Source organism: Rhopilema esculentum, chromosome 4, assembly GCF_057945365.1.
Source record: "Rhopilema esculentum isolate cy_ngs chromosome 4, ASM5794536v1, whole genome shotgun sequence".
NCBI classification, from domain to species: domain Eukaryota; kingdom Metazoa; phylum Cnidaria; class Scyphozoa; order Rhizostomeae; family Rhizostomatidae; genus Rhopilema; species Rhopilema esculentum.
In genome coordinates, this window is record NC_142818.1 from 2,502,634 (window position 1) to 2,522,295 (window position 19,662).

General features: G+C 35.6%; 1 protein-coding gene across 2 annotated transcripts; it reads right to left on the reverse strand.

Moving 5' to 3' along the window:
* Positions 1-388: 388 nt before the first annotated feature.
* Positions 389-19,619, reverse strand: LOC135691244 (F-box only protein 15). Of its 2 annotated transcripts, none has more exons than XM_065209056.2 (16): positions 17,998-18,505; positions 17,409-17,552; positions 16,388-16,495; positions 14,763-14,873; positions 14,130-14,222; positions 13,386-13,595; positions 12,261-12,301; positions 12,033-12,136; positions 10,054-10,136; positions 9,352-9,407; positions 8,939-9,022; positions 7,843-7,964; positions 7,160-7,221; positions 6,088-6,125; positions 4,777-4,862; positions 389-3,851 (listed from the first exon to the last, which is right to left on the reverse strand). In XM_065209056.2, the coding sequence occupies exons 2-16, from the start codon at positions 17,498-17,500 to the stop codon at positions 3,762-3,764; spliced, it is 1,380 nt and encodes a 459-aa protein (XP_065065128.2). In that variant the 5' UTR covers positions 17,501-17,552; positions 17,998-18,505; the 3' UTR covers positions 389-3,761. The 2 variants fall into 2 exon arrangements, with proteins under 2 accessions (XP_065065128.2, XP_065065127.2); XM_065209055.2 differs by lacking the exon at positions 17,998-18,505 and adding an exon at positions 18,512-19,619 and having other exon boundaries at positions 391-3,851.
* Between the last annotated feature and the right edge of the window lie 43 nt (positions 19,620-19,662).

The following is a 19,662-nucleotide window of genomic DNA, read 5'->3' on the forward strand; positions in this document are numbered from 1 at the left end:
AGATAACAAGCAACACCAGTTGTCAATTTAGGTCCCTCTTTCCATCATGGCATTCCTTTTGCATATAAAAAAGATCTGGAGCTCATTGTGAATTGCAGTTGATGCTTCTACCGAGAAACTTTAGGGAAAATGGACACAAGGCACAGTTATACCTAAGAAGGGCCTGGTTTTTGGGATTTAGCAAAAAATAATATTGAAATCATTGACGCTTTGTTTGTTTACCTTTATTCATATCAAGGCACTATCATATTTAACTACCTTGGCTTGATCCTTTATTAATTTTAAGACGTGAAGGTTTCTGAACTACTTAAATCGTTTCTTCCATTGAGCGGATTTCACTTTAAATTTCCCATTGAGATACTATTGGGGTATCGGCCCTTCCCCCCCCCCCCCACCCCCGGTCGCAACGCCCCTGATTGCTTCTTAAGAAGAATTGAACTGTTCGACTAAAGAACTTCAAAATTCATTAAATCTGCAAAGGAAGTCATTGGTTTTCAATAACAGCATGGAAATTCTAAAATCAAAAAGGAATTTTATCATGATAGCTGGATGGGGGCAATCATCAGTATTATATGAGCTGACTGTCTTTTGATTCAAGTTGGCATTTTGTTCCTTGCATAAGTGCTTCTTAACTTGTAGCAAAGCTAAAATTATATCAAAAGTGGTTGATACGACCATTACAAGACGAGAGTAATAGAAAAGAATAGCAGATATTGCATTGTAGTCATCATTTTCTAATTTCCTCTGAAGTGAAACTTAAGACAGACTGGACCGAACTTCACTGGGTTCTATCGGAGTTGCGGCATAGATGAGGCCCATTCCTGAATAGGCCCAATAAAAAGCTATTTTGTGCTGCAGCACCAGGCCCAGTTTGGGCTCGATCCGGCACCGTTGTTTGTAAAAATCTTGATTTCTATTTTGATCATCACGGTGCTCTGTAACTCAACATCATTTCTGTCTTTATCCCGTTAATTTCGTTGGATTGTATCTATTTATTCAAAGCTGTAGCAGAAGCAAAAATTTTCACAGCAGTTAATGTGAAATCCTGACTTAGCTGTGTTTAAACCTATAAATATAAAGTTGAAGATTATTTATAAAGTGCAACAATAAGGAGCTGGCCACCTGCGCCGACTGAAACGGAAGATTAATACAATAACTTGACAATATCAAGTTTTTAGTACGACGCCCACTTCAAGAAACGCCTACCGCAACGGCAATAGCAGCTGTAGCAAGGCACTAAAGCTATAGCTGTTCCTTCTACAAAAAGAATCATTTGTAATTTATATGTTTTGCACATATGTTTTGCACATATATTTAGGCACATGCATTTTTTAAGAAATCTAACCTTGGGATTAGTACTCAGCCTTCTAATCTTTTTGTTTACTTTGTTTACTCAGCCTTAAAGGTTTCTTTCATTCTAACGTGCAAAAGAACTACCTTCTAAAAAAAATTATACATAAGATGAAATGAAATACAACAACTTATCAGTGACAATAAGTTCTTATTTCTTTTATTGAAAAATAATCATTCTATCTCAGGGTTGTCCACCGCGTGGCCCATCATAGAGGCCCCCGCTGAGGACAAATTTGACACACTTTTTTGTAAAATGTTGAGAATATTCATGCTCAGAATCATCCAATTTGTTCGCTCTTTTTAAGTCCGTAAAACATTGCCAAAGATTTTTGTACCAACAATGTTAGACGATGTTTTATGACCTGGCCAAAAAACATCTGTGATGGTCAAGCGCTGCCGCACAGCCTGTCCGTTTTCGCCTAAAGGGTGAAAAAGGGATGACGGTAAGCTGTTTACACGTATCCTTTAAAAAGGATCCCTTTTCCTTTTCGTCCTTTTCGTCATGGATAGGCCAACGAAACAAATAGCTACTGTCAGTTTGCTACTGGCACTTATTGCCAAGCGACAAAAAAGGAAGATAAAATTAAAGCAGTTTGGGTGAAACCGTGGTTCCAGAGCATGGAAACAGACAGTTCTGGGTTTTGCAACTTTGCTGAATGAGTTTCACTTGAAAGAACATGATGACTATGAAAGATTTTATGAATGAGCCCTGAAATTTTAAACGAATTTCTCAACCACGCACCGTGGTTAGAGATTCTCTAGTCTATACCGCCACGTATCAAGGTTGCAGCACCGTCACAGATTCTGCTGCAACCTTGATGCCGAACCAGACGTCATGACGTACCATGGAGAAAAATGCTGCAAAAGTTGAACACATCCAAAAAAGGACAGTGTATTTCAGCCTTGACTGCGTCGTATTTGTCGAATTTGAACCTTCCGCGCTTGCGTGAGTAAAACAAATGTTTTAAGGGGTGACCAAATGAACGCAACACTGTTGACCAAACATGGGAACAAAAAAGATGTTTTACGTAATGTTTGATGGAAATCAAATTTCGCAAAGCATCGTAAAACATGGTGGCCAAACGAATAAAACATGTTTTATGCAACAATGTTAGATGATGATTTATGCCGATATTTTATTCGTTTGGCTAGGGTGTTATGCGGTATTGGTTGTGTCCAATAGCAACAATCGCGTTAATCGCATGATAATAATGAATAAAATATTTACCACAATGCAATGAAGGTTAACTGTTTGCTATTCACACAGCGGAAACAAATATAGCATAGTTTTGATTCCTTTTACCAACGAGTTTATTTGAAACTTTTTTTTATTGAGAACATATAGTTTATCCTTAATCATGCATTTGAAAAATCAGACAATTTTCTTCTACAAATCCAAATTTTGAATACAGTACTTCATCTAACGAACGACGCCCTCTGATAAACGCCGCTCTCTTTTAAACGCCACATCTTGAAAAGCGGCGTTAATTAAAGAACACACCAAACAAATAGTTTATGCGCCTTCTTTTCGAATGCTATGAAAGTTGTTATGTCATAGAGACGAGGACTCTGACGGAGACAGGGATATTGACATTCCTTGGCATTTCCATAACGTGAACACATCTTTTAGAAACTTTAAAAATTTCTCTACACAATCTTCATTGTATGAGTTTTGGAAAAGAAAACATTGTTTAAAATTCATTTGTATCTTTTTTCTTTACACTTCTCTTGGCATTATTCATTTGATAAATTTTTCATTTTGTATTAAACACTCTCGCTGATAAACACCACCCTCTATAAACGCCGCATCCACAATTTTGATTTTGTAATTAACACCGCGGCGTTCTTTAGAGGAAATACGGTATATCTCTACATAAATACGTTTGCTCAGGCCAATAGTTTATAACTAAAACTTTCAATAATTTAAAGAAACTTTGATTTTTCTTGAAAGGAGCATTCTATGATCAAACCTTTGCTCGTCAAGTTTAAATTTTTGAATAAAAAAAACCAGCAGTAGGAAACAGGAAAATGCAAACACATTTTATAATAATTGGCTACGGTCTTTTTTCTAGAAGAGTTTCTTGACCTTTTCCTAAAGTCACACGGAAAGGCGACTAGAAATATCATTTGACTGTGACAAACGGTTGAATTTTCTGTTTCCTTGAGTAGCACATCTTAAAACCTGGCTAACTGACTTAGCCCAGTGATTCATATTTCAAGTATGCGAGAAATTAGCAATTTCAGTCAGCGATATGATTGAAAATTTCTTAGTTAAAAACAGTGGGGTCATTCACTGCATAATCGCTCCAATCAAATCCAAGAATTCAAGTCGAAGCTTAATTTTACCACTTACAATGTTTCTTTAAATACATAAGACATCTGCTTCTTCATCTACAACCAAAAAACATTTAGTATGATGTTCCAAACCAAACATTGATGTAGCTTGTTTTCAGTCTTATCTCAATTCTTCTCACTGCACAGCACTCAGTTTCTGGATCCTAAAATCGGATAGTTATAAAATAAGGACAGTTCAAGTTGCTGGAACTTACATACATACAACTCCTTACAAAATCCTTAGTACCTCAGTTAAGGACCTTCAGAGTCAAGAAAAAAGTAAAAGTCACATGGCCACTGACCGAAGGAAGGTCCACGAAAAACAATAGAAGCTTCTATAACACAACCAAGCCACGCCCACTTTCTATTGTTTTGTGAGAACTGGAGAAGCCCCTGCTCCTCTTACTAACACCCCTGTTTTAGAAACACTCCTGCCCTCCCAGTTACAAATAGAGACAACAATGAGTAGCAATGACGCAGCGTTGATTGGGCATTCTCTAACTCTGGCATTGCTAAAATGTGATCAATGGTAACATTTTGCAATTAATTTTCGGGGGTTTTTACTTTTCAACAGGATTGTCTCCTTTTTAACAGGATGGTCTCCTTATTTTCTAACTGAACTGAGCTCATGATGAGTAGTACCCAATAACTCAAGGCTACAGCTCACTTGAATATTGTAAACTGTAAACCAATCATTAGAACCTTACATACCTGTTTGCCGGACTTTGGAAATCACGCTGAGGTTAAAAGGGAAATAGTCAGGGGTGTAGTGTTATCAAAATAACAAGGGGGGCCCTTGCGCAAAACGCTGTGAAAAACAATAGCAAAAGTAGAAATTGTCTACTTTTCGGCATTAACCTCAGCCCCCCTGAGCCCCCTTAGCACTGCATCCCTGAAATAGATTACAGCTTTCGAAACATCTTCACATCTTTATTGCTCTTGTGAGTATAAACCCGGTTTTTCAGAATGAACCAAAGGAAATTGATATACGTAAATAGAGTATTCAATATTTAAGGTAAATAATCAATGCAATTATATATTGAATTGCTAAAATTGGTTTTTACACAAATTGAAAGAACATATCCATACCACTGCAATGCTAAGTGTCGTTGTTCCCTTTTCTTCATCATTTAAAACCATTTGAAAATTTTCACTGGTTTCGCTTTCGAAATTAACTAAGAAAAGAAAGAATAGATTAGGACAGTACAAACTGAATCTAGAAAGAAATAGAAAAATTTATTGCCTTTAAAAATGTTTCAGAAAAAAATGTTTTTCTCTGCTACATCGTAAAGGCACCTTTTTACCTGCCGCTTGGCACCTTTTTACACCGCTAATGTCAAACAGAAAAGTGTCCTGGGGAATGGCGTCCATATACTTGAACTTCCGGACAAAACAAGGACAGTGAGTTGCTCCATTTAAGAGTTTACAAAAGATATGCTTCTTCGACCTAAAAAACTCTATTTTTAGATGTTAAGCAATTGTTTATTGTTTGTATCGAACCAAGACTGTGACCCTCGATGGAAAAAGGGTATTGATCGAAAGATGTAAACATTTAATAACATTGATGAAATATTTTTCTTTGGATTAGATTACTAAAAGTAGCGATAATCGTAGCTCTAATGGTACACAGAAATTTACAAAACTATTCATCACGAAAACCCAAGTTTCATGGAAGATATTTTTAGCATAACTGAATCACCCTATAACCTCAGAGGCCTCACTTTCATTAAAAGTAAACCAAAAACTATAGCATACGGATTAGACACTGTATCTTACAGATGTCAAGAAGTATGAAATTCAATTCCCACAGAAATAACCTCAAGCTCAAATATAAAAACCTTTAAAGCAAGTTTCAAACTATGTCTGCGATATCTTGCTCATGCCGCATTTGTAAACCATTTATAGGACAAGTAGGCTATATAAAATGACAGGGAACCTACTGTACATTGATGTTATTCATCTATCTAGTATTTCATCTATTTTTGTTGCGTTGTTAAATTCGGTTATTGTTTATATATTAAGTTGGTTTTAATTAGCTTTAGTATAGCTAGTAGTATACGTTTACCAACTCAAAAAATAGTGAAGAAGAAAAACACAATATGGCTTTAAAGTCACAAATCTATTACGCTTCATTCAATCAGAAAGGACGCAATCAAATGACATAAAATAGGTAAGACAATAAATTTTACACACATAGATCTGGTCTCGTACATATTATGAAAAATTTCGATCTTTTGGTTTTTGAGAGACCCGGCAGCAAGCTAGGTTTCTCATAGGGTCACCTTATACATATGAACGGTTTTTGAAAACACGTATACCCCCCATTATGTATCAGCATGCTAAAGTTGCATGTTTCTATGACAAAAATGGTTAGAAATCAGTTATCATGCTTGGACTCACCTTCAATTGTATGATCTGGAGTTGCTCTAATAGGTTTGCTGCATGAAATTTATACAGAATAAACAAATACAAAATCATTAGACTCTAAAAACATAGTCTTAGATGCTAACATAATGAGACAATGTATCAATGCACTAAATATATCAAAAGCACCGGTAAACCCCAGTGGCGTAGCGCCTATGTATGCTACGTTTGCGGTGCAAGCGTAAAAATTTGGAGACAAATTCTAAAATTCTTGCAACACTTCTACCGGTAATAGATAAGTTGTAGTGTTAAAGTCACTGCATAAAATTTTCTGCAATAAACGGCTTCTCTTTCTGGTCATGAGCAGCATGCAGGGTAGAAAAGAGCATGCAATGTGGAAAGCTCCTCCTTGCGGGAATCCCCAGATGCATTACAGCATCAACAATTCTTGCATTAGGTGGGCATTATGTTATGCCTTTTCTTGACAAATATTATTATGAATAAGGTCTTTTGCAAAACCGTTTTAGCACTAGAAGTTATTCTGAAAAATTCCACAAAGCATTTGAAGTTTTTTTTAAACTTTTCGCATGGGTGAACTCTTCCCTCGGACCCCTTTCACTTTCCAACCTCTGTCAGAGCCTTTGATGCAGAGAATAGACACCTTGATTGATTAGAATTAGAGTACAGATAATTTGTTATTTACAAAATCAAAGTTTATTATCACGATTTTCATTAATTACCGCTTGTATTTTTAAGAAGTTGAAATTACGATTTCACTTATTCATCATAACCTTACATTATATGTTACCACATGCCTAAGTCCTGCGTTCACGCTATGGCACTGGTAAATAGTATCTCACACAAAACAACAGACCAGATTATTACAATTTCCACTTTGCTTTCTCCGAGGAAAAGCATTTATTTCTCAAGTCTAAGGCCAACAGACCCGTTTCCATAAAATAAACAGCCAGTAATGCTAAAAATCTGGAGATTGCACCCAAAACATCCTTATCATAAATTGCAATTTCATTATCTCATCAAGGTTACGGCTATTTGGTATTAATTGGAAGAAAGAGAAGAGGGTTAAAACGTTTTTTTGTCACCTTACCTTGTGTGCCAAATAAATTCACCATTGCTATCAATTAATGAAAAATCCAAAACTGCAAGATTCTGAAATAAAGAAAACAAGATCTCCTTGCGATCAAGATTTATTTACATGCGAAATATAGTAGTTTAGCGAGACAAAACAAGGGTCGATAAATGTAGATATATCTGGGCATTGCTCATATTAGTTTCATTTTTTAGTTTTCTCTAAATCCCAATGATCAAGTACTTGGCAAGAAATTCTTTGATTTTGTCTTGTGTCAACTGACGTTTGAGATTCAGTTGATATTGAAAGAAATTTTTGCAAAGCGACGAAAAAGCGTAGCATATATATATTTTGAATCCAAGAAATTTTGGGTCTGCTGTCAGCTCACATATTCAGTAGCTTACTGCTGACATTAGGAGCACCAAAGTTAGACTATCACCATTGGTATGTGACGTAAGCACAATAAGAGGTATAGCTGTCGCAAGAGATCTTCAACATATAAAATAGAATAGTTAAGAACTAAGGTAGAAGGTGTTAAGAAATAGGTAAGGAGAAGTTAGCCTATGACTGGATATGAAAAGGTTGCTAAAAGCCTTTGATTGTCAGCTCGTTTAGAAAGGCCTAAACACATACTTAAGACATGAGACTAGAGGGGCTGCCGTACATAGGACTCGCTAAAGAAACCCTGGGAAATGTTGTACCTGGATGACTCCTTTGATGGCTCCCGCTTTCCATGGTAAGCTTAAAGGTTTGTGAATGTCAAAACAACTCTGATATGCAGCTCGTTCATCCGTCATTATTAGGTATCCATCTTCGACATGGCCTAAGAGAATTTTAAAAAATGGAGAGTGTACTAAAAGCAGTCAGCTGTTGCACGAAACTAAAGCTTAGATTGCTTAAAAGAGCGTTTGTAAAATCATGCGATGGGATTATTCAAAAATCCCCTAAATTTATCTTCTGTTGTGCTGCTCCATTAAATGACACGAAAAAGCTGCCACCCCCTCCCCCCCCCTCTAAGTTTCCAGGCTGCCAAAGCATACATTATTTTTCTTTCATAGTGCTCATTACCACCTAACATTTTGCTGACAATTTGATATTACATTGCCCTTTTATTGTTTTAATTGATCAAGCGGTTGTCCAACCAACTAATTCTCAAAAGCTGTTGATAGACCAAGTAAACCAGCAAAGCTACTAACATTTTACAAGGCAATTTATTCGTAGACTTGTTGCATAATGGAGAATTCATTTTTGGCTGGCCCCTCTACAATTCTCTTCCAAATTACTCATTTGGATATCTAGTTCAGATTACAAATATTTTTTATTCGTTTGGCCCAAACCCTGTCAAAAAATGAACATCAGCCTACTTCTCATGATAAAAATATTTCCAGAAACAAGGAAATGTTTTCTCTTTATCATAATCTGTGGAATGATGCAATAAAAGAGCATACTACGGGGTTATGGGACTTAACGTTTAGGGTGGCTCAAATTGCTAACAGCCAATAGGTATATGATTGTACCGTTTGGAGGAAATTCTTGGAACTGCTGGCTAGTGCTGAGTCCCAGTGGCGGTTTTAGGGAGTGCGGGGCCCGGGGCCCGGGGCCAAAAACATCTGCGGGGCCCGGGGCCAAAAACATCTGCGGGACCCTTGTTCTTTACATTATCCACCTTTTTTCTTAGGTGTGGGGCCCCTTTTGGCTAACATAAGTGCGGGGCCTCCCCTCACTCCTTCCCCTCTATTGAAGTGAAAACAGCAATGCCCTTTGCAAAGGACAAGAATTCTCTCACAAGCAACAAACCTTTTAAGAATTCCATTACTTTGTGATTCCAAAGAAGCTTTCGACTTGTTCGGAGCTCAATCAATGCTGAATATCTCTGAAGTCCTTTCGGATCAAACATAGATATAAAGTGATTAATGTTACTAATGTCAGAAATTAGCTAACGTATTTTCAAAAACAAGAAGTCATAGTGTCACTCACAAAGAAAAACGCATGACCTATTTAGTGCTTACTTCAGCTGTTTTCAAAAAGAAAAGACGATTGTGGTTGTAGAGCGTTGTTAAAAGTTGGTTGAGCATGATAACTACCTGTTCTACTGTCAGAACCGGATTTCATTCTGTTACTAACGAAGGAAGGGTGAAAATCCAGTTTGTTGATAATAACATTGATTAAAAAATAAAACTCTACCTTACCATAGAACAAATTCTGCTTACCATATTTTCCATCAAGATCGTCAAGGATGGGTTCATGTTGTGGGATTGCGTACATCCTGTTTCCAAAAGGACATTGTTATTGATTCCAAAAGGTATATCGCTCGACCAAATGCTTATTGAAAAAATCTTGTAAATTGCTTTAAAAAAAGCAAACATATTGAGTTTGCTTTTTGCTATGACTCAAAATGTTTGTTTTGTTCAAGGTTGTTTTTACTTATGTTAATTTAGCTTATTTTCTAATGTTGTCATAAATTTTAATATAAAGTTTTCTTTATCTTGATATAATCCTCCCTTCTACTTTCTTTCCAAATGCTTTGCTTGAGCAATGTTTATCTCAGAACAGAAGGTACTCAAACCTTTTTTCCGCCATTGTCCAAAAAATTTAAAAACAGATGGCAGGTGCCTATGTAACCATGACATATCAGGCTCACAAACGCAGAATATCAGCTCAGCGAATGAATGAATAATTTAGCTTATAGAACAGCTAAGCTATCTGTATAGAGTTTTATATACTCCTGAAAAATCGCATCTCATAGGATTTGATATCCTAAAAAAGCATGTGTTCATAAAGTCTGAAACGGTTAAATCATTTTCTTAAAAATTTAATGTGAATAAAGCATTCTGCCCATATAAAAATAGAACTCAAACAAAGCCTTAGGCAGATAACATAGGACAAAATTAGAAAAAATTCACTGAGCTTGCCTTGCAGATGTTCCGTTCAGTAAATTGTCGATGATATTCAGGAAATGGCGATTGAGAGTAATAAATGCGATGTTGCGATGTTGCTATGGAGCAATGACAAGCAATCAACTAAAAAGACCGAGTTGCTAGCAACATTGATAGGAATTCTAAAAATAAGATAACTTTTTTTAGATTCAAGGACATGCCTCGCACAAATAACGGTCGTCATCTGCCCACAGAAAAGTTTGGATTGCTTAACGGTCTTTTTTTAACACGAGCCCCAAATTCGTAAGAACATAAAAATTAAGAGCAAATTAAGACAAAGCTGAAGCTGTGGTGCTATAAAATGTGAGAACATAAGAACATATATCTTTCAGGAAAGGGTTTATATTTTGCTGATAGCATTAAAAAAACAACACCTGCCTTACACCAGTCCAATGTTTTTCTGCAGTAATGGAAAGCAATTTCATGCATACAAAACAAAAATCTATTTGATGTCAATGTATGATTAGTATGCATCATAGCTTTTGTTTCAAAACTCTTGCCAAGTGAGTAATATTATTATCGAAGATTTATTAAGATCAAGAAGAGCCAAATGAATGCTTATTGATTTTGAGAATTGAAAACAAAGTTTGACTTTTGGCGTATGAATTTTTTAAAACTTTTGCTCTAAGAGTTTTCATTACCAAACTTTTGCCTTGTTGTTACACTTACAAGATGATGTCACTGGTCAAGTCAAGGAAATGAAATTAGATAAGAGTATGCTTGCCGGAAAATGACAATGCTTGGGCAACAACTTAACTTTGAGGGTTTAAAATTTATTGAACCATTTTTTGATATTGGAAGAAATTTAGAATAATATAGCCACAAATTTGGGAAATTAAGAACAGTCAGCCTTAACCTCAATTTAACTTGTTCTTATTTAAAAAAGGGTCATTTATAATTGGTCCTGCACACAGGGACGTACATTGAGGATTTCTGCGTATATTGTTGTGAATTATAAACATTATTGTCTGAACGAGCAAATAAGCTTTTGGATTGCTTGGACGGGCAGCAGTTTTAGAAGAATCGTCGTTTTTGCTAAAAAATTTCGTCTTCTTATACTTCAATAAACATAAGACATTATCTATCATACTTTGTTGTAAAATATTCGGACAGTATAAGTAACTAGTAACATGAAAGTATGTTTGATTCTCAACGATGTATACAACAAAAAATTGATATTCTGAAGGGAAATTTGTCCAGTGGGGGCACTCCCATACTTGTCCATAAGCAGAACAGGGTATAATTTTGGGATTGAAATTATTGGACATGTTATTCTGAATTGTCTAAAAACTCTGGGAAAGGATAACAAAATTTAGAAAATTGTTCGTAACAGGGTATATAGATACAGAAAACAGAAATTCTTCAATTATCCGCTCCCACAAACAATTTTAGTATGCTTGTATTGCGTTTTTATAGGGACAGAGTATCCTGGTGAAGTGCAACCCGCGGAAGGGGGGGGGGTGGGGATTGGCAGACAAGCGCGAGTGTCAACACTGGGGAAAAGCAACAAACGAACGTTGATAAAAATCTGAAAAGGTGTCCATACCAAGAATAAACATTTTGTAAATTAATTTGAAAATAAAACATAAAACACGTCATAGAGCTTTGAGTAAAATCAACTAATCTATTAGCAAAAATTTCTTGTAAATAATTCACTATTGCGAAACTGTCTCACTGTTGCAAAACTGCATAAAAATTGTACAAAACATTATGAATAGTAATTATTCAAAATATTCTGTAGAAATTGGCCCATCAAAGAAATCTGATGAAGCTATACTATTGAAATATGACCAAAGTGTAGCATTACATCACCCAAATCTTTTCAGACAGTAGTATATTATTATAGTTTAAAAAACCTTGCTAACAAAAAGATGAAGACGCAGATAGAGAATAGAGATCCCACTGAAAAGACCACGATATGAAACGATAAAACCACGACAAAGAAAATCTCTTACCGTGATATCATCATGCCACAATCCAAAAACTAAATCAGTAAGTGGAGCGTAACTCGAAACATGATAGTCTTTGCCAAGAAGATGCGTCTGGTCGAAAGCACTACCTGCAAGAAAGTAAATGACTTGTGCATATGACGTCATTAAGGGCACGTTCAGACGAATTACAATCGTCTTATTTTTACACAGTCCATATGTTGAGACGGAGATAATTTTCATAGAAATTCTTACCTTTGAGCGAAACCTCTGCCATTAAAGATCTTGTAAAGGCACTAAAAACAATTCAGGAAAACTGTGATACTATTTTCGCAATACTATCGTTCCATGATCATAAAAAAGCAATTTTTAGACTTCACACTGTACAAAGAATCACTGGTATGTAGATTAAAAGCAAGAAATTTTCAGCCTAGGCAGAATTTTAAATTTACAAATTTCCTAGCTAGGCCTTTTTCGAATACCCAACAAGTGCTTACGCTTGCCAATAAGTAATTTTCCTCCATTCTAAAATAAAAAGTTTCAATTGTAGTTGAAAGCATGTAATTTCAAAAGAATAGCAAAAAAACAACAAAATAAATTCGAAGCAGAAATTTTAAAGCTTAGTGAACTTTATTCGCTATTATTATGTCACTATTTATAATGTCCTATTTTGCTTCTACTGTTTACTCTTGTTTTTTTATCAAGTTTTTTACTCTTGTATTCTGAATCTTTTCATCAATCAGGCATAAAAAGAGACTATTGCAATGTATTGAATCATGGTCGAGTTAGGTTAATGCATAATTTGCCTATGAAAAGCACAGTAACTTGAGGAAAGCAGTTGTAAGAGGGAAGAGCAGGATCAGAATATCCGGTACTGTTTGGCACTAATTCATGCTCTTTCCTATGTATCAGAAAATCTTTGTCAAAAAGTGTTTGCCCACCCTCAAGATATGGGTCGAATTGTTCCTATATTTGTTGGATAGACGAGTCTAAACTCATATTGGTTAGCGCTATTGTTCCATCAATCTATCTGAACCAATGAGAACGCACATCTCATGGCGCTTAACAGCATTTTATCAAAACTATTCTATATCATAATTGTGTATTTGAACCAGATATTAATTATCCCTCTTCTCATGACACCCTTGATTCGAGTTTGTCTTTTTTCCCACGACAGCCACAAAATATATTTTAGTATATTACCACAAAATATATTAAGCGATGTGAAAATGACGACGTCGGTTGTAACTGCGCATGTGCCAATGATGCAAAATTTTGAAGCCAACGGAACTACAGAAGTAACGTGAGCTGTTTTATTCTTGTGAAAGTCTGCAGATACTATCTATCAAAATAAAAATTTTGAAATGGCCTTCAGCTAACCTATCTTTTTGTGCTGCATCGATTGAATTTCGAAAAACAGGACACTGGGCAAAAATGCGACAAGAGGCAAGCCTCCCAACAGGTGGCAGATCGATATCATTCCAGCACACTGAAAGCGAGGTTGTATAATACGTTGCCTCCTTCGAGAGAAGCGTATAATCATTTCCTTCTGTATCGGTTATAACGGCTGCCCATTGTACATCAAGGTACCTAGAGAACAAGGCAGTTGTTTAAATATAAAACGAACGCAAGTTAAAAGGCTCAAAATAACAACAGCAGAAACTTGAACTCATTTTGCATAATCCATTTTTTTCAAAAAAAAGTGGCAATACGAACAGGAAAACATAACTCACAAACTTTTTGCAACCATTTTTAAGCCTTATAACATAATTTGATGCATGGAAATTTAGTAATTAACCCAAAATCAGAGCATTTTAAACTTTTTTTAGCACCCTTAAAGAAAGAGTACAAGCGTTGGATGACTAGACAACATGTCTTGTTCTAAATGGCAAAGCACAAGACAAGCACCTACAGTTTTTTATACTCCATTTCCAGGACGAAATTTCTCAGCAACTTAGAGAAATCAAGTTTATGTAGTTCCGTGTAATTTGTTGTTAATTTTCCTGCTACAATGCCAGATACCCTCCTCGGATAATTTCAATATTGTTTTGTATGAGGTACAACACTTTTGCTTTGAACATTGCAACCTGCAAACAATGACGGATGCATTAGCGTAAATTTTACCTTATTGTTTCAGTCGTTTTCTCAGGCAACCCAGAGTAACGGCTCTTCTTTTTCATAAGCATAGAGACGTGCTTTTTCCTTGACTTTTTTAGGCTATAAAAGATGCAGAAAGGCAAATTTGACGCAGCAAAATGCAAGATGATTACTGAAGATAAAAAACAGCAAGCAGGGACACTTTGCCCAAAAGTTACGATCGGCTACGTGTTACATTTTATGCTCAACTGTGGACAGAGGAAATATTTGACAATGGAAGAGAACAGTGTAATAATTTAATTTCCCATAAAAGCTCCTTCCACTGATAATTGGAAGCTGACAAAAATTTGTTTACAAGAAGCAGCTCCTTACAGTAAAAAAACTTCCAAAGTTCAAATGAACACAAAATTTGAGCACAGTCAAGATGTTCTCTAAATTCAGCATTGAAGCTCGAAAAACCATTGCAAAAAGGGTTTGATAAAATTAATGCTAAACTAAAGAAAATAATAAAGGGTTAATACGAAACATGAAAGTTTTGCGCCTGTTTTATGTTTCTTTAAGAAATTAGGGTCCTCTTTTTCTCAAAGGCTGTGGCCACGTAGAGACCCCATATGAAATTCAAAATCAATTTTTCAAAGTCCTGTTGTATTGAACACTCACCATGTTATTGTTTCTCTTTTCCAGTTAACATTTTCTGTTGGCTTCTTCGCTTCCAAAGAGAATTTCTGAACTTTTCCTGGAAGTTTTCGGAACTGCTGTCTCCACAAATCACTTCAAATGTAAAAAAATGAACATCTTAAAACAAACAAATTTGCTTGGAAAAAAGCAAACATTTCACAACATAACTAAAAGCTTTTTGTCTAGCATCTTTCAGAGTATAAAACGTCAGAACATAGATCTAGGCTATGAAATATATATACTCAGTTTTGGATCGAAATAGGCAAAATTAATAAATAGATAGAAATAGATAATAAGTTGTGAATATCTTTACATTCAATAATCGAAAATCCACTTTTTGTAAAACAGCGGTAGCACTATTCCTTCCCTTGTTTGGGAGTGCAATACTGCTTATTAGCAAATTAAAATATGATAATCCAAAAAAATTAGGAAGAAAAACATGTGCAGCTAAAAAGATAGCACACTTTTTATTTCGTGGCCCTTTTTTAACCTCACTGGTTTGAGATAGGAATAAGCGCAAAAATTTTTGTAAGCAACGCCCTTCTGCCAGACTGGGTCTTGATATGGTTATTCCTGATTATTTCAAGTTAGGTCTCAATTACACAATGTTGCTAGTCAACTGTTTTAAGGGGTGTACCACTCTTGCAAAAAAGTGCAAGATTTTAATTAAAGATTAAAATAATAAAAATTTTAGGGATGTTTGGCGGACTCTTCCTAACAAGAATTTTTTTTTGGAAAGTTGAAAAAAAAGAAAATTTGTTGGTGATATGGCCCTCAAACTGATTTAACATAAGATAAAGCACAAGATAGCAGATTTGATACCTTCTTTAACGAATCTGCGAGACATTTTATGTTCTTGGTAAAAAACAACAGATCGGTTATTTACCAACCCCATGGTAAATAACCCCATGGTAAATAACCCCATGGTAAATAACCCCATGGTAAATAACAACAGATCGCACCCAGGTTTTAGTTATACAGGTTTTATACAGGTTTTAGAAAACACATTCCAACATTCCACATTCCATGTTTTCAAGGTAGCCGTTTAAAGATAGCTTTTGAGCCAGAATCAATTTTTAGAAGAAATATGTAGACCATGTTTCCACAAAAGTAGGGGGCAGCCACGTAGCTGCAGGGGGCATGGGGGGGCTGTGCCCCCCAAATGAAAATTTTGACAACAACTTGCCCCCTCTGGCTATACTTTTTCCAAAGGATATTTTGAGACACTGGCATAATTATAATTTTGTGAGCTTGATTTAGTTGAAATATATCTGTTTGTTAGTTGTTATATATCTGCTCTCTTGTTATAAATCCTGCCCCCATCAGGTATGATTCTTGCTCGAGTTTGCCTACCCTAGCTGACGTCTACAGCTATGTGGTTGGTGGGGGGGGAGGAATTACCCCCTATACAACCCCATGGCACCCCCACTGCTTGGGGGGAACAGAGGTCTTTAAGAGCAAATCCAAAAAAGTATTTTATCTAACAGCCTATCAGCTTATCTACTGTGATGGCTTACATGGGGCATGCTCCCAGCCACAGCTAATAGTAATATAGCCCTATTGGGTCTTATTTATTAAAAGTGATTTCAATTGTAAAATTTGCTTACTTTTGATTGCATTCTTCAAGCCAGAGTTTGCATGTCCGTGCACATCTCAAAATGTCAGATGGGCTTAGGTACTCAAATATTTTCAGCAACAGCTCACTTGGCAAATAACTAGAAAAATTCATAACAAATACAGAATGAGTGTAAATGGAGAAAAATTAAGTTAACATATAATCTTTCTATACAGATTGAAAAGCTGTGATATCTAACCTTAATTTTGTTTATGAAGATCTTGAATAAATTTTTATATTTATCATTGCATATGAAAATTAAAGTGTTTAAATGTTACAAAAAATTCATTGCATTAATTTGAGGCATTTTACATGTAGCCAAAGCATATTTATTAAAAACTGTTGATAAAGTGAAAGAAAATATTCTAGAGGAGGCATGTCTACTACTTTCCTTGGCCAAATAAAGAATAAAGAAAGGGATGAGATGGTCTTGTTGTGCTACTGGCCACTTGGTCTTATAAAAATAGTTCAATTTTGTTGTCAAAAAGGAGTTACTGGCTAAGAAGAAAGATACATTACCTTGCAAAATTATCACATTACAACAGGGAAGATACAAAAACCATGTCACCTCCTTCTATCCATCTTCTATAATCCACGACAAAAGTCTTGGTATATTACACTAAATAGTTGAACATCTTTTATTGCGCTCCCTTCACCAGTCAATCAATGCTGTTTCTTGCCATGTTAAGCAGCAAAATTTTGTGGTTTTTTTAATAGTTAATGGTTTCAAAACAACACTTCAGCAATAGAGTCTTCCAAGGACTTTTGGCAGGGATTTTAGATGCCTGATTATCAACTCAATATGCACAAATTAGTTTGTTTCCTGTTTGTAGTTTTGCTTTAGGCAGCTTTGGCCCTTGATATGTAATTCAACATTTTTTGCTGAGACCCATAGTAACCTGAAGTTTGAATTTTTTAATGACTTGTGGAAATGGCAAAGAGCCTGCACAAAATTTTGCTTGCAAAATTGCAACAAAATTTGAACTGGAGGTAGAGATTAGCTACTTGCTTACTTGATATGTGGCTCATTTTTGCTCTTATTGTTGCTTGCAATCTTTTGAATTCTGTTCGTCAGTTTACTAACAAATCTTGGCCTTCTCTTCATCGCATACTCTCTTTCAAAACTGGACTTTGTCTGCTATCTTCACGATTAAAACCTAAAATTTTGATTGTTTATCTAAATTGATCTAAATTGATTTTTGCTTTTCGCTTTCATTTCATTATGTATTTGTTTAAGTAGGTTAAAATCTATGTGTCAGCTGAAGCTGACGTGGACCTGCTTCAACCCTAATTTTCCACATCAATATCTGATTAAAGTTTAAAAATATAACTTCGAGTTTAAAACATAATATGTTTCTTTCAGTTACTGCTCCCTTTCAGTTTCATGTTTCATTGCCATAAAAGGGCTTATACCACTGTAAAAAGTTACAAGCTACAAAAATTCTATACATAAAGATCTTTTAGGCCTAGGGTAAACTGGGATAATTTGGGACAGGGGAAATTTGGGACACCCACAATTTGGGAAATTTACTAATAATAGAAGAAAACCTATACTTTTAAAATTGTTGTTATTTATGAAATTGCGGTGAAATTTAAGCATACATGGTTTCTTTCGACGCAGTTTGTCTGTGCCCTTATGTTATTTGCAATAATGAATTCTGTATGTACCAAATTACCCCATCCGTGGTAATTTGGGACAGCAATCTTGAAAGTAGGACATATTACCGAAAAAGGAATATAGAAAAAAATTTCTTCAATACTAATTATTTATTATCAAGATCTAAATGTATATGAAAAGGTTAATTGGCCTTTCTAATAGCTGCGAGCAGTGGTAAGAAAAAACCTAGAAATTGTCCCAAATTACCCTGATTTAGCCTATACCATGTTGTGATGCACACAAGCAAAGAAGATAAAATTCACTTGTGCTTTACTGTTCGAATCAGATCTGGGTCATTTTTTATGATTTTATGAAATAATTACGTAGAATCTGCTGGCTTTAGGGTTTAAAGAACACCCGACGCGGTAATAAACCAAACAAGTTTATTCTTGCTCAATATTCTACGCATTGCAAACTCGTCTATTTTAAGAAATCGCCGATTTCAAATCGGTTTCTTACCTCAGCACTATTGTTTAGTTTTCAACGTTTTCATCGTTCAGTTTTGGCATTTTCCATGGCAACTGGGTCAACATTCTGTTTCTGCCTCGTTTTAGTATTCTGTAACATCGCAAAATTATTTCAGGGCTGCCACGGGCAACACAGCAAAAACAGTAATAAACAATAGACTCGAAAAAGACATTTTCGTTTAACCAGGTCAATTGAAACGTTTACCGACTTTTTTAAATGATTTCCTTATTTTGAGTGTCTTTTATGGCTTGTAATTTAATTTGGGTGCCCTTCGGGTTAATTTTTCTAGGGTTTCTAATGATGGATCTGTCCCCAAGACTGCGACTCTGTTAGTAATTTAGTATTTAGTTTTGCTGTCATGCCTTGTAGGCCGTGCATTTTGCATTTATAATAGACACTACTATAAACCACATTGAAGGAAATACGTGTTTACTGAAGGTAAAAGTGTTTGGGCGGAGGGGTCGACCAAAGTCTGTCCTGGGTTCAAGTTCCCCCGAGAAGGCAGTCATTGATTTGGGAGATTTCACAAAATCAGGGGGAAGTCTTTGGAAAAAACATAACTGTTCACACTACCTATACAGACCAATTCAAATGTGATTCGGTCTTGGCATGGCCAATTTCAGAATTGTAATAAGACGATCCCATCCAATCCATAGAAAATAACAATCGGCCCTGGTTAACCATTTTTCACCTTAGTGTCAGATTCGAAGGCAATTGCTCAATTTTTTTGCGATCAGTAACTTTTGTTAAACATTATTCGAAGAAATGAAGAGATCGATGAAAAACCCTCACATCGCTCTCTCAACAATTATTCATTTCAGATACGTTATATGGAATTTAAGTTTCGCAGTAGAACACACGCTACGCATATACATAGCTATACAGTAGCAGAAACGCCAATTGGTATTTGGGACAAAACTGATGGAAGTTAACCTAATGGTCTCTGAAGAAAATAACTAGGGATATAAGATGGGCTAACGAAAACAAAGGAACTGAAAGTACCATCCCCAAAACTCGGTCTTATTTCCCTTGCTTTGTGCAAATAATGAGTTGTTTTGGGAAACAGTCCCGTGGAAGGAGGGACTATTTTAGGCAATAACAAATAAATGAGGTTATTGACTGTTTATTTTTGACCATTGGAA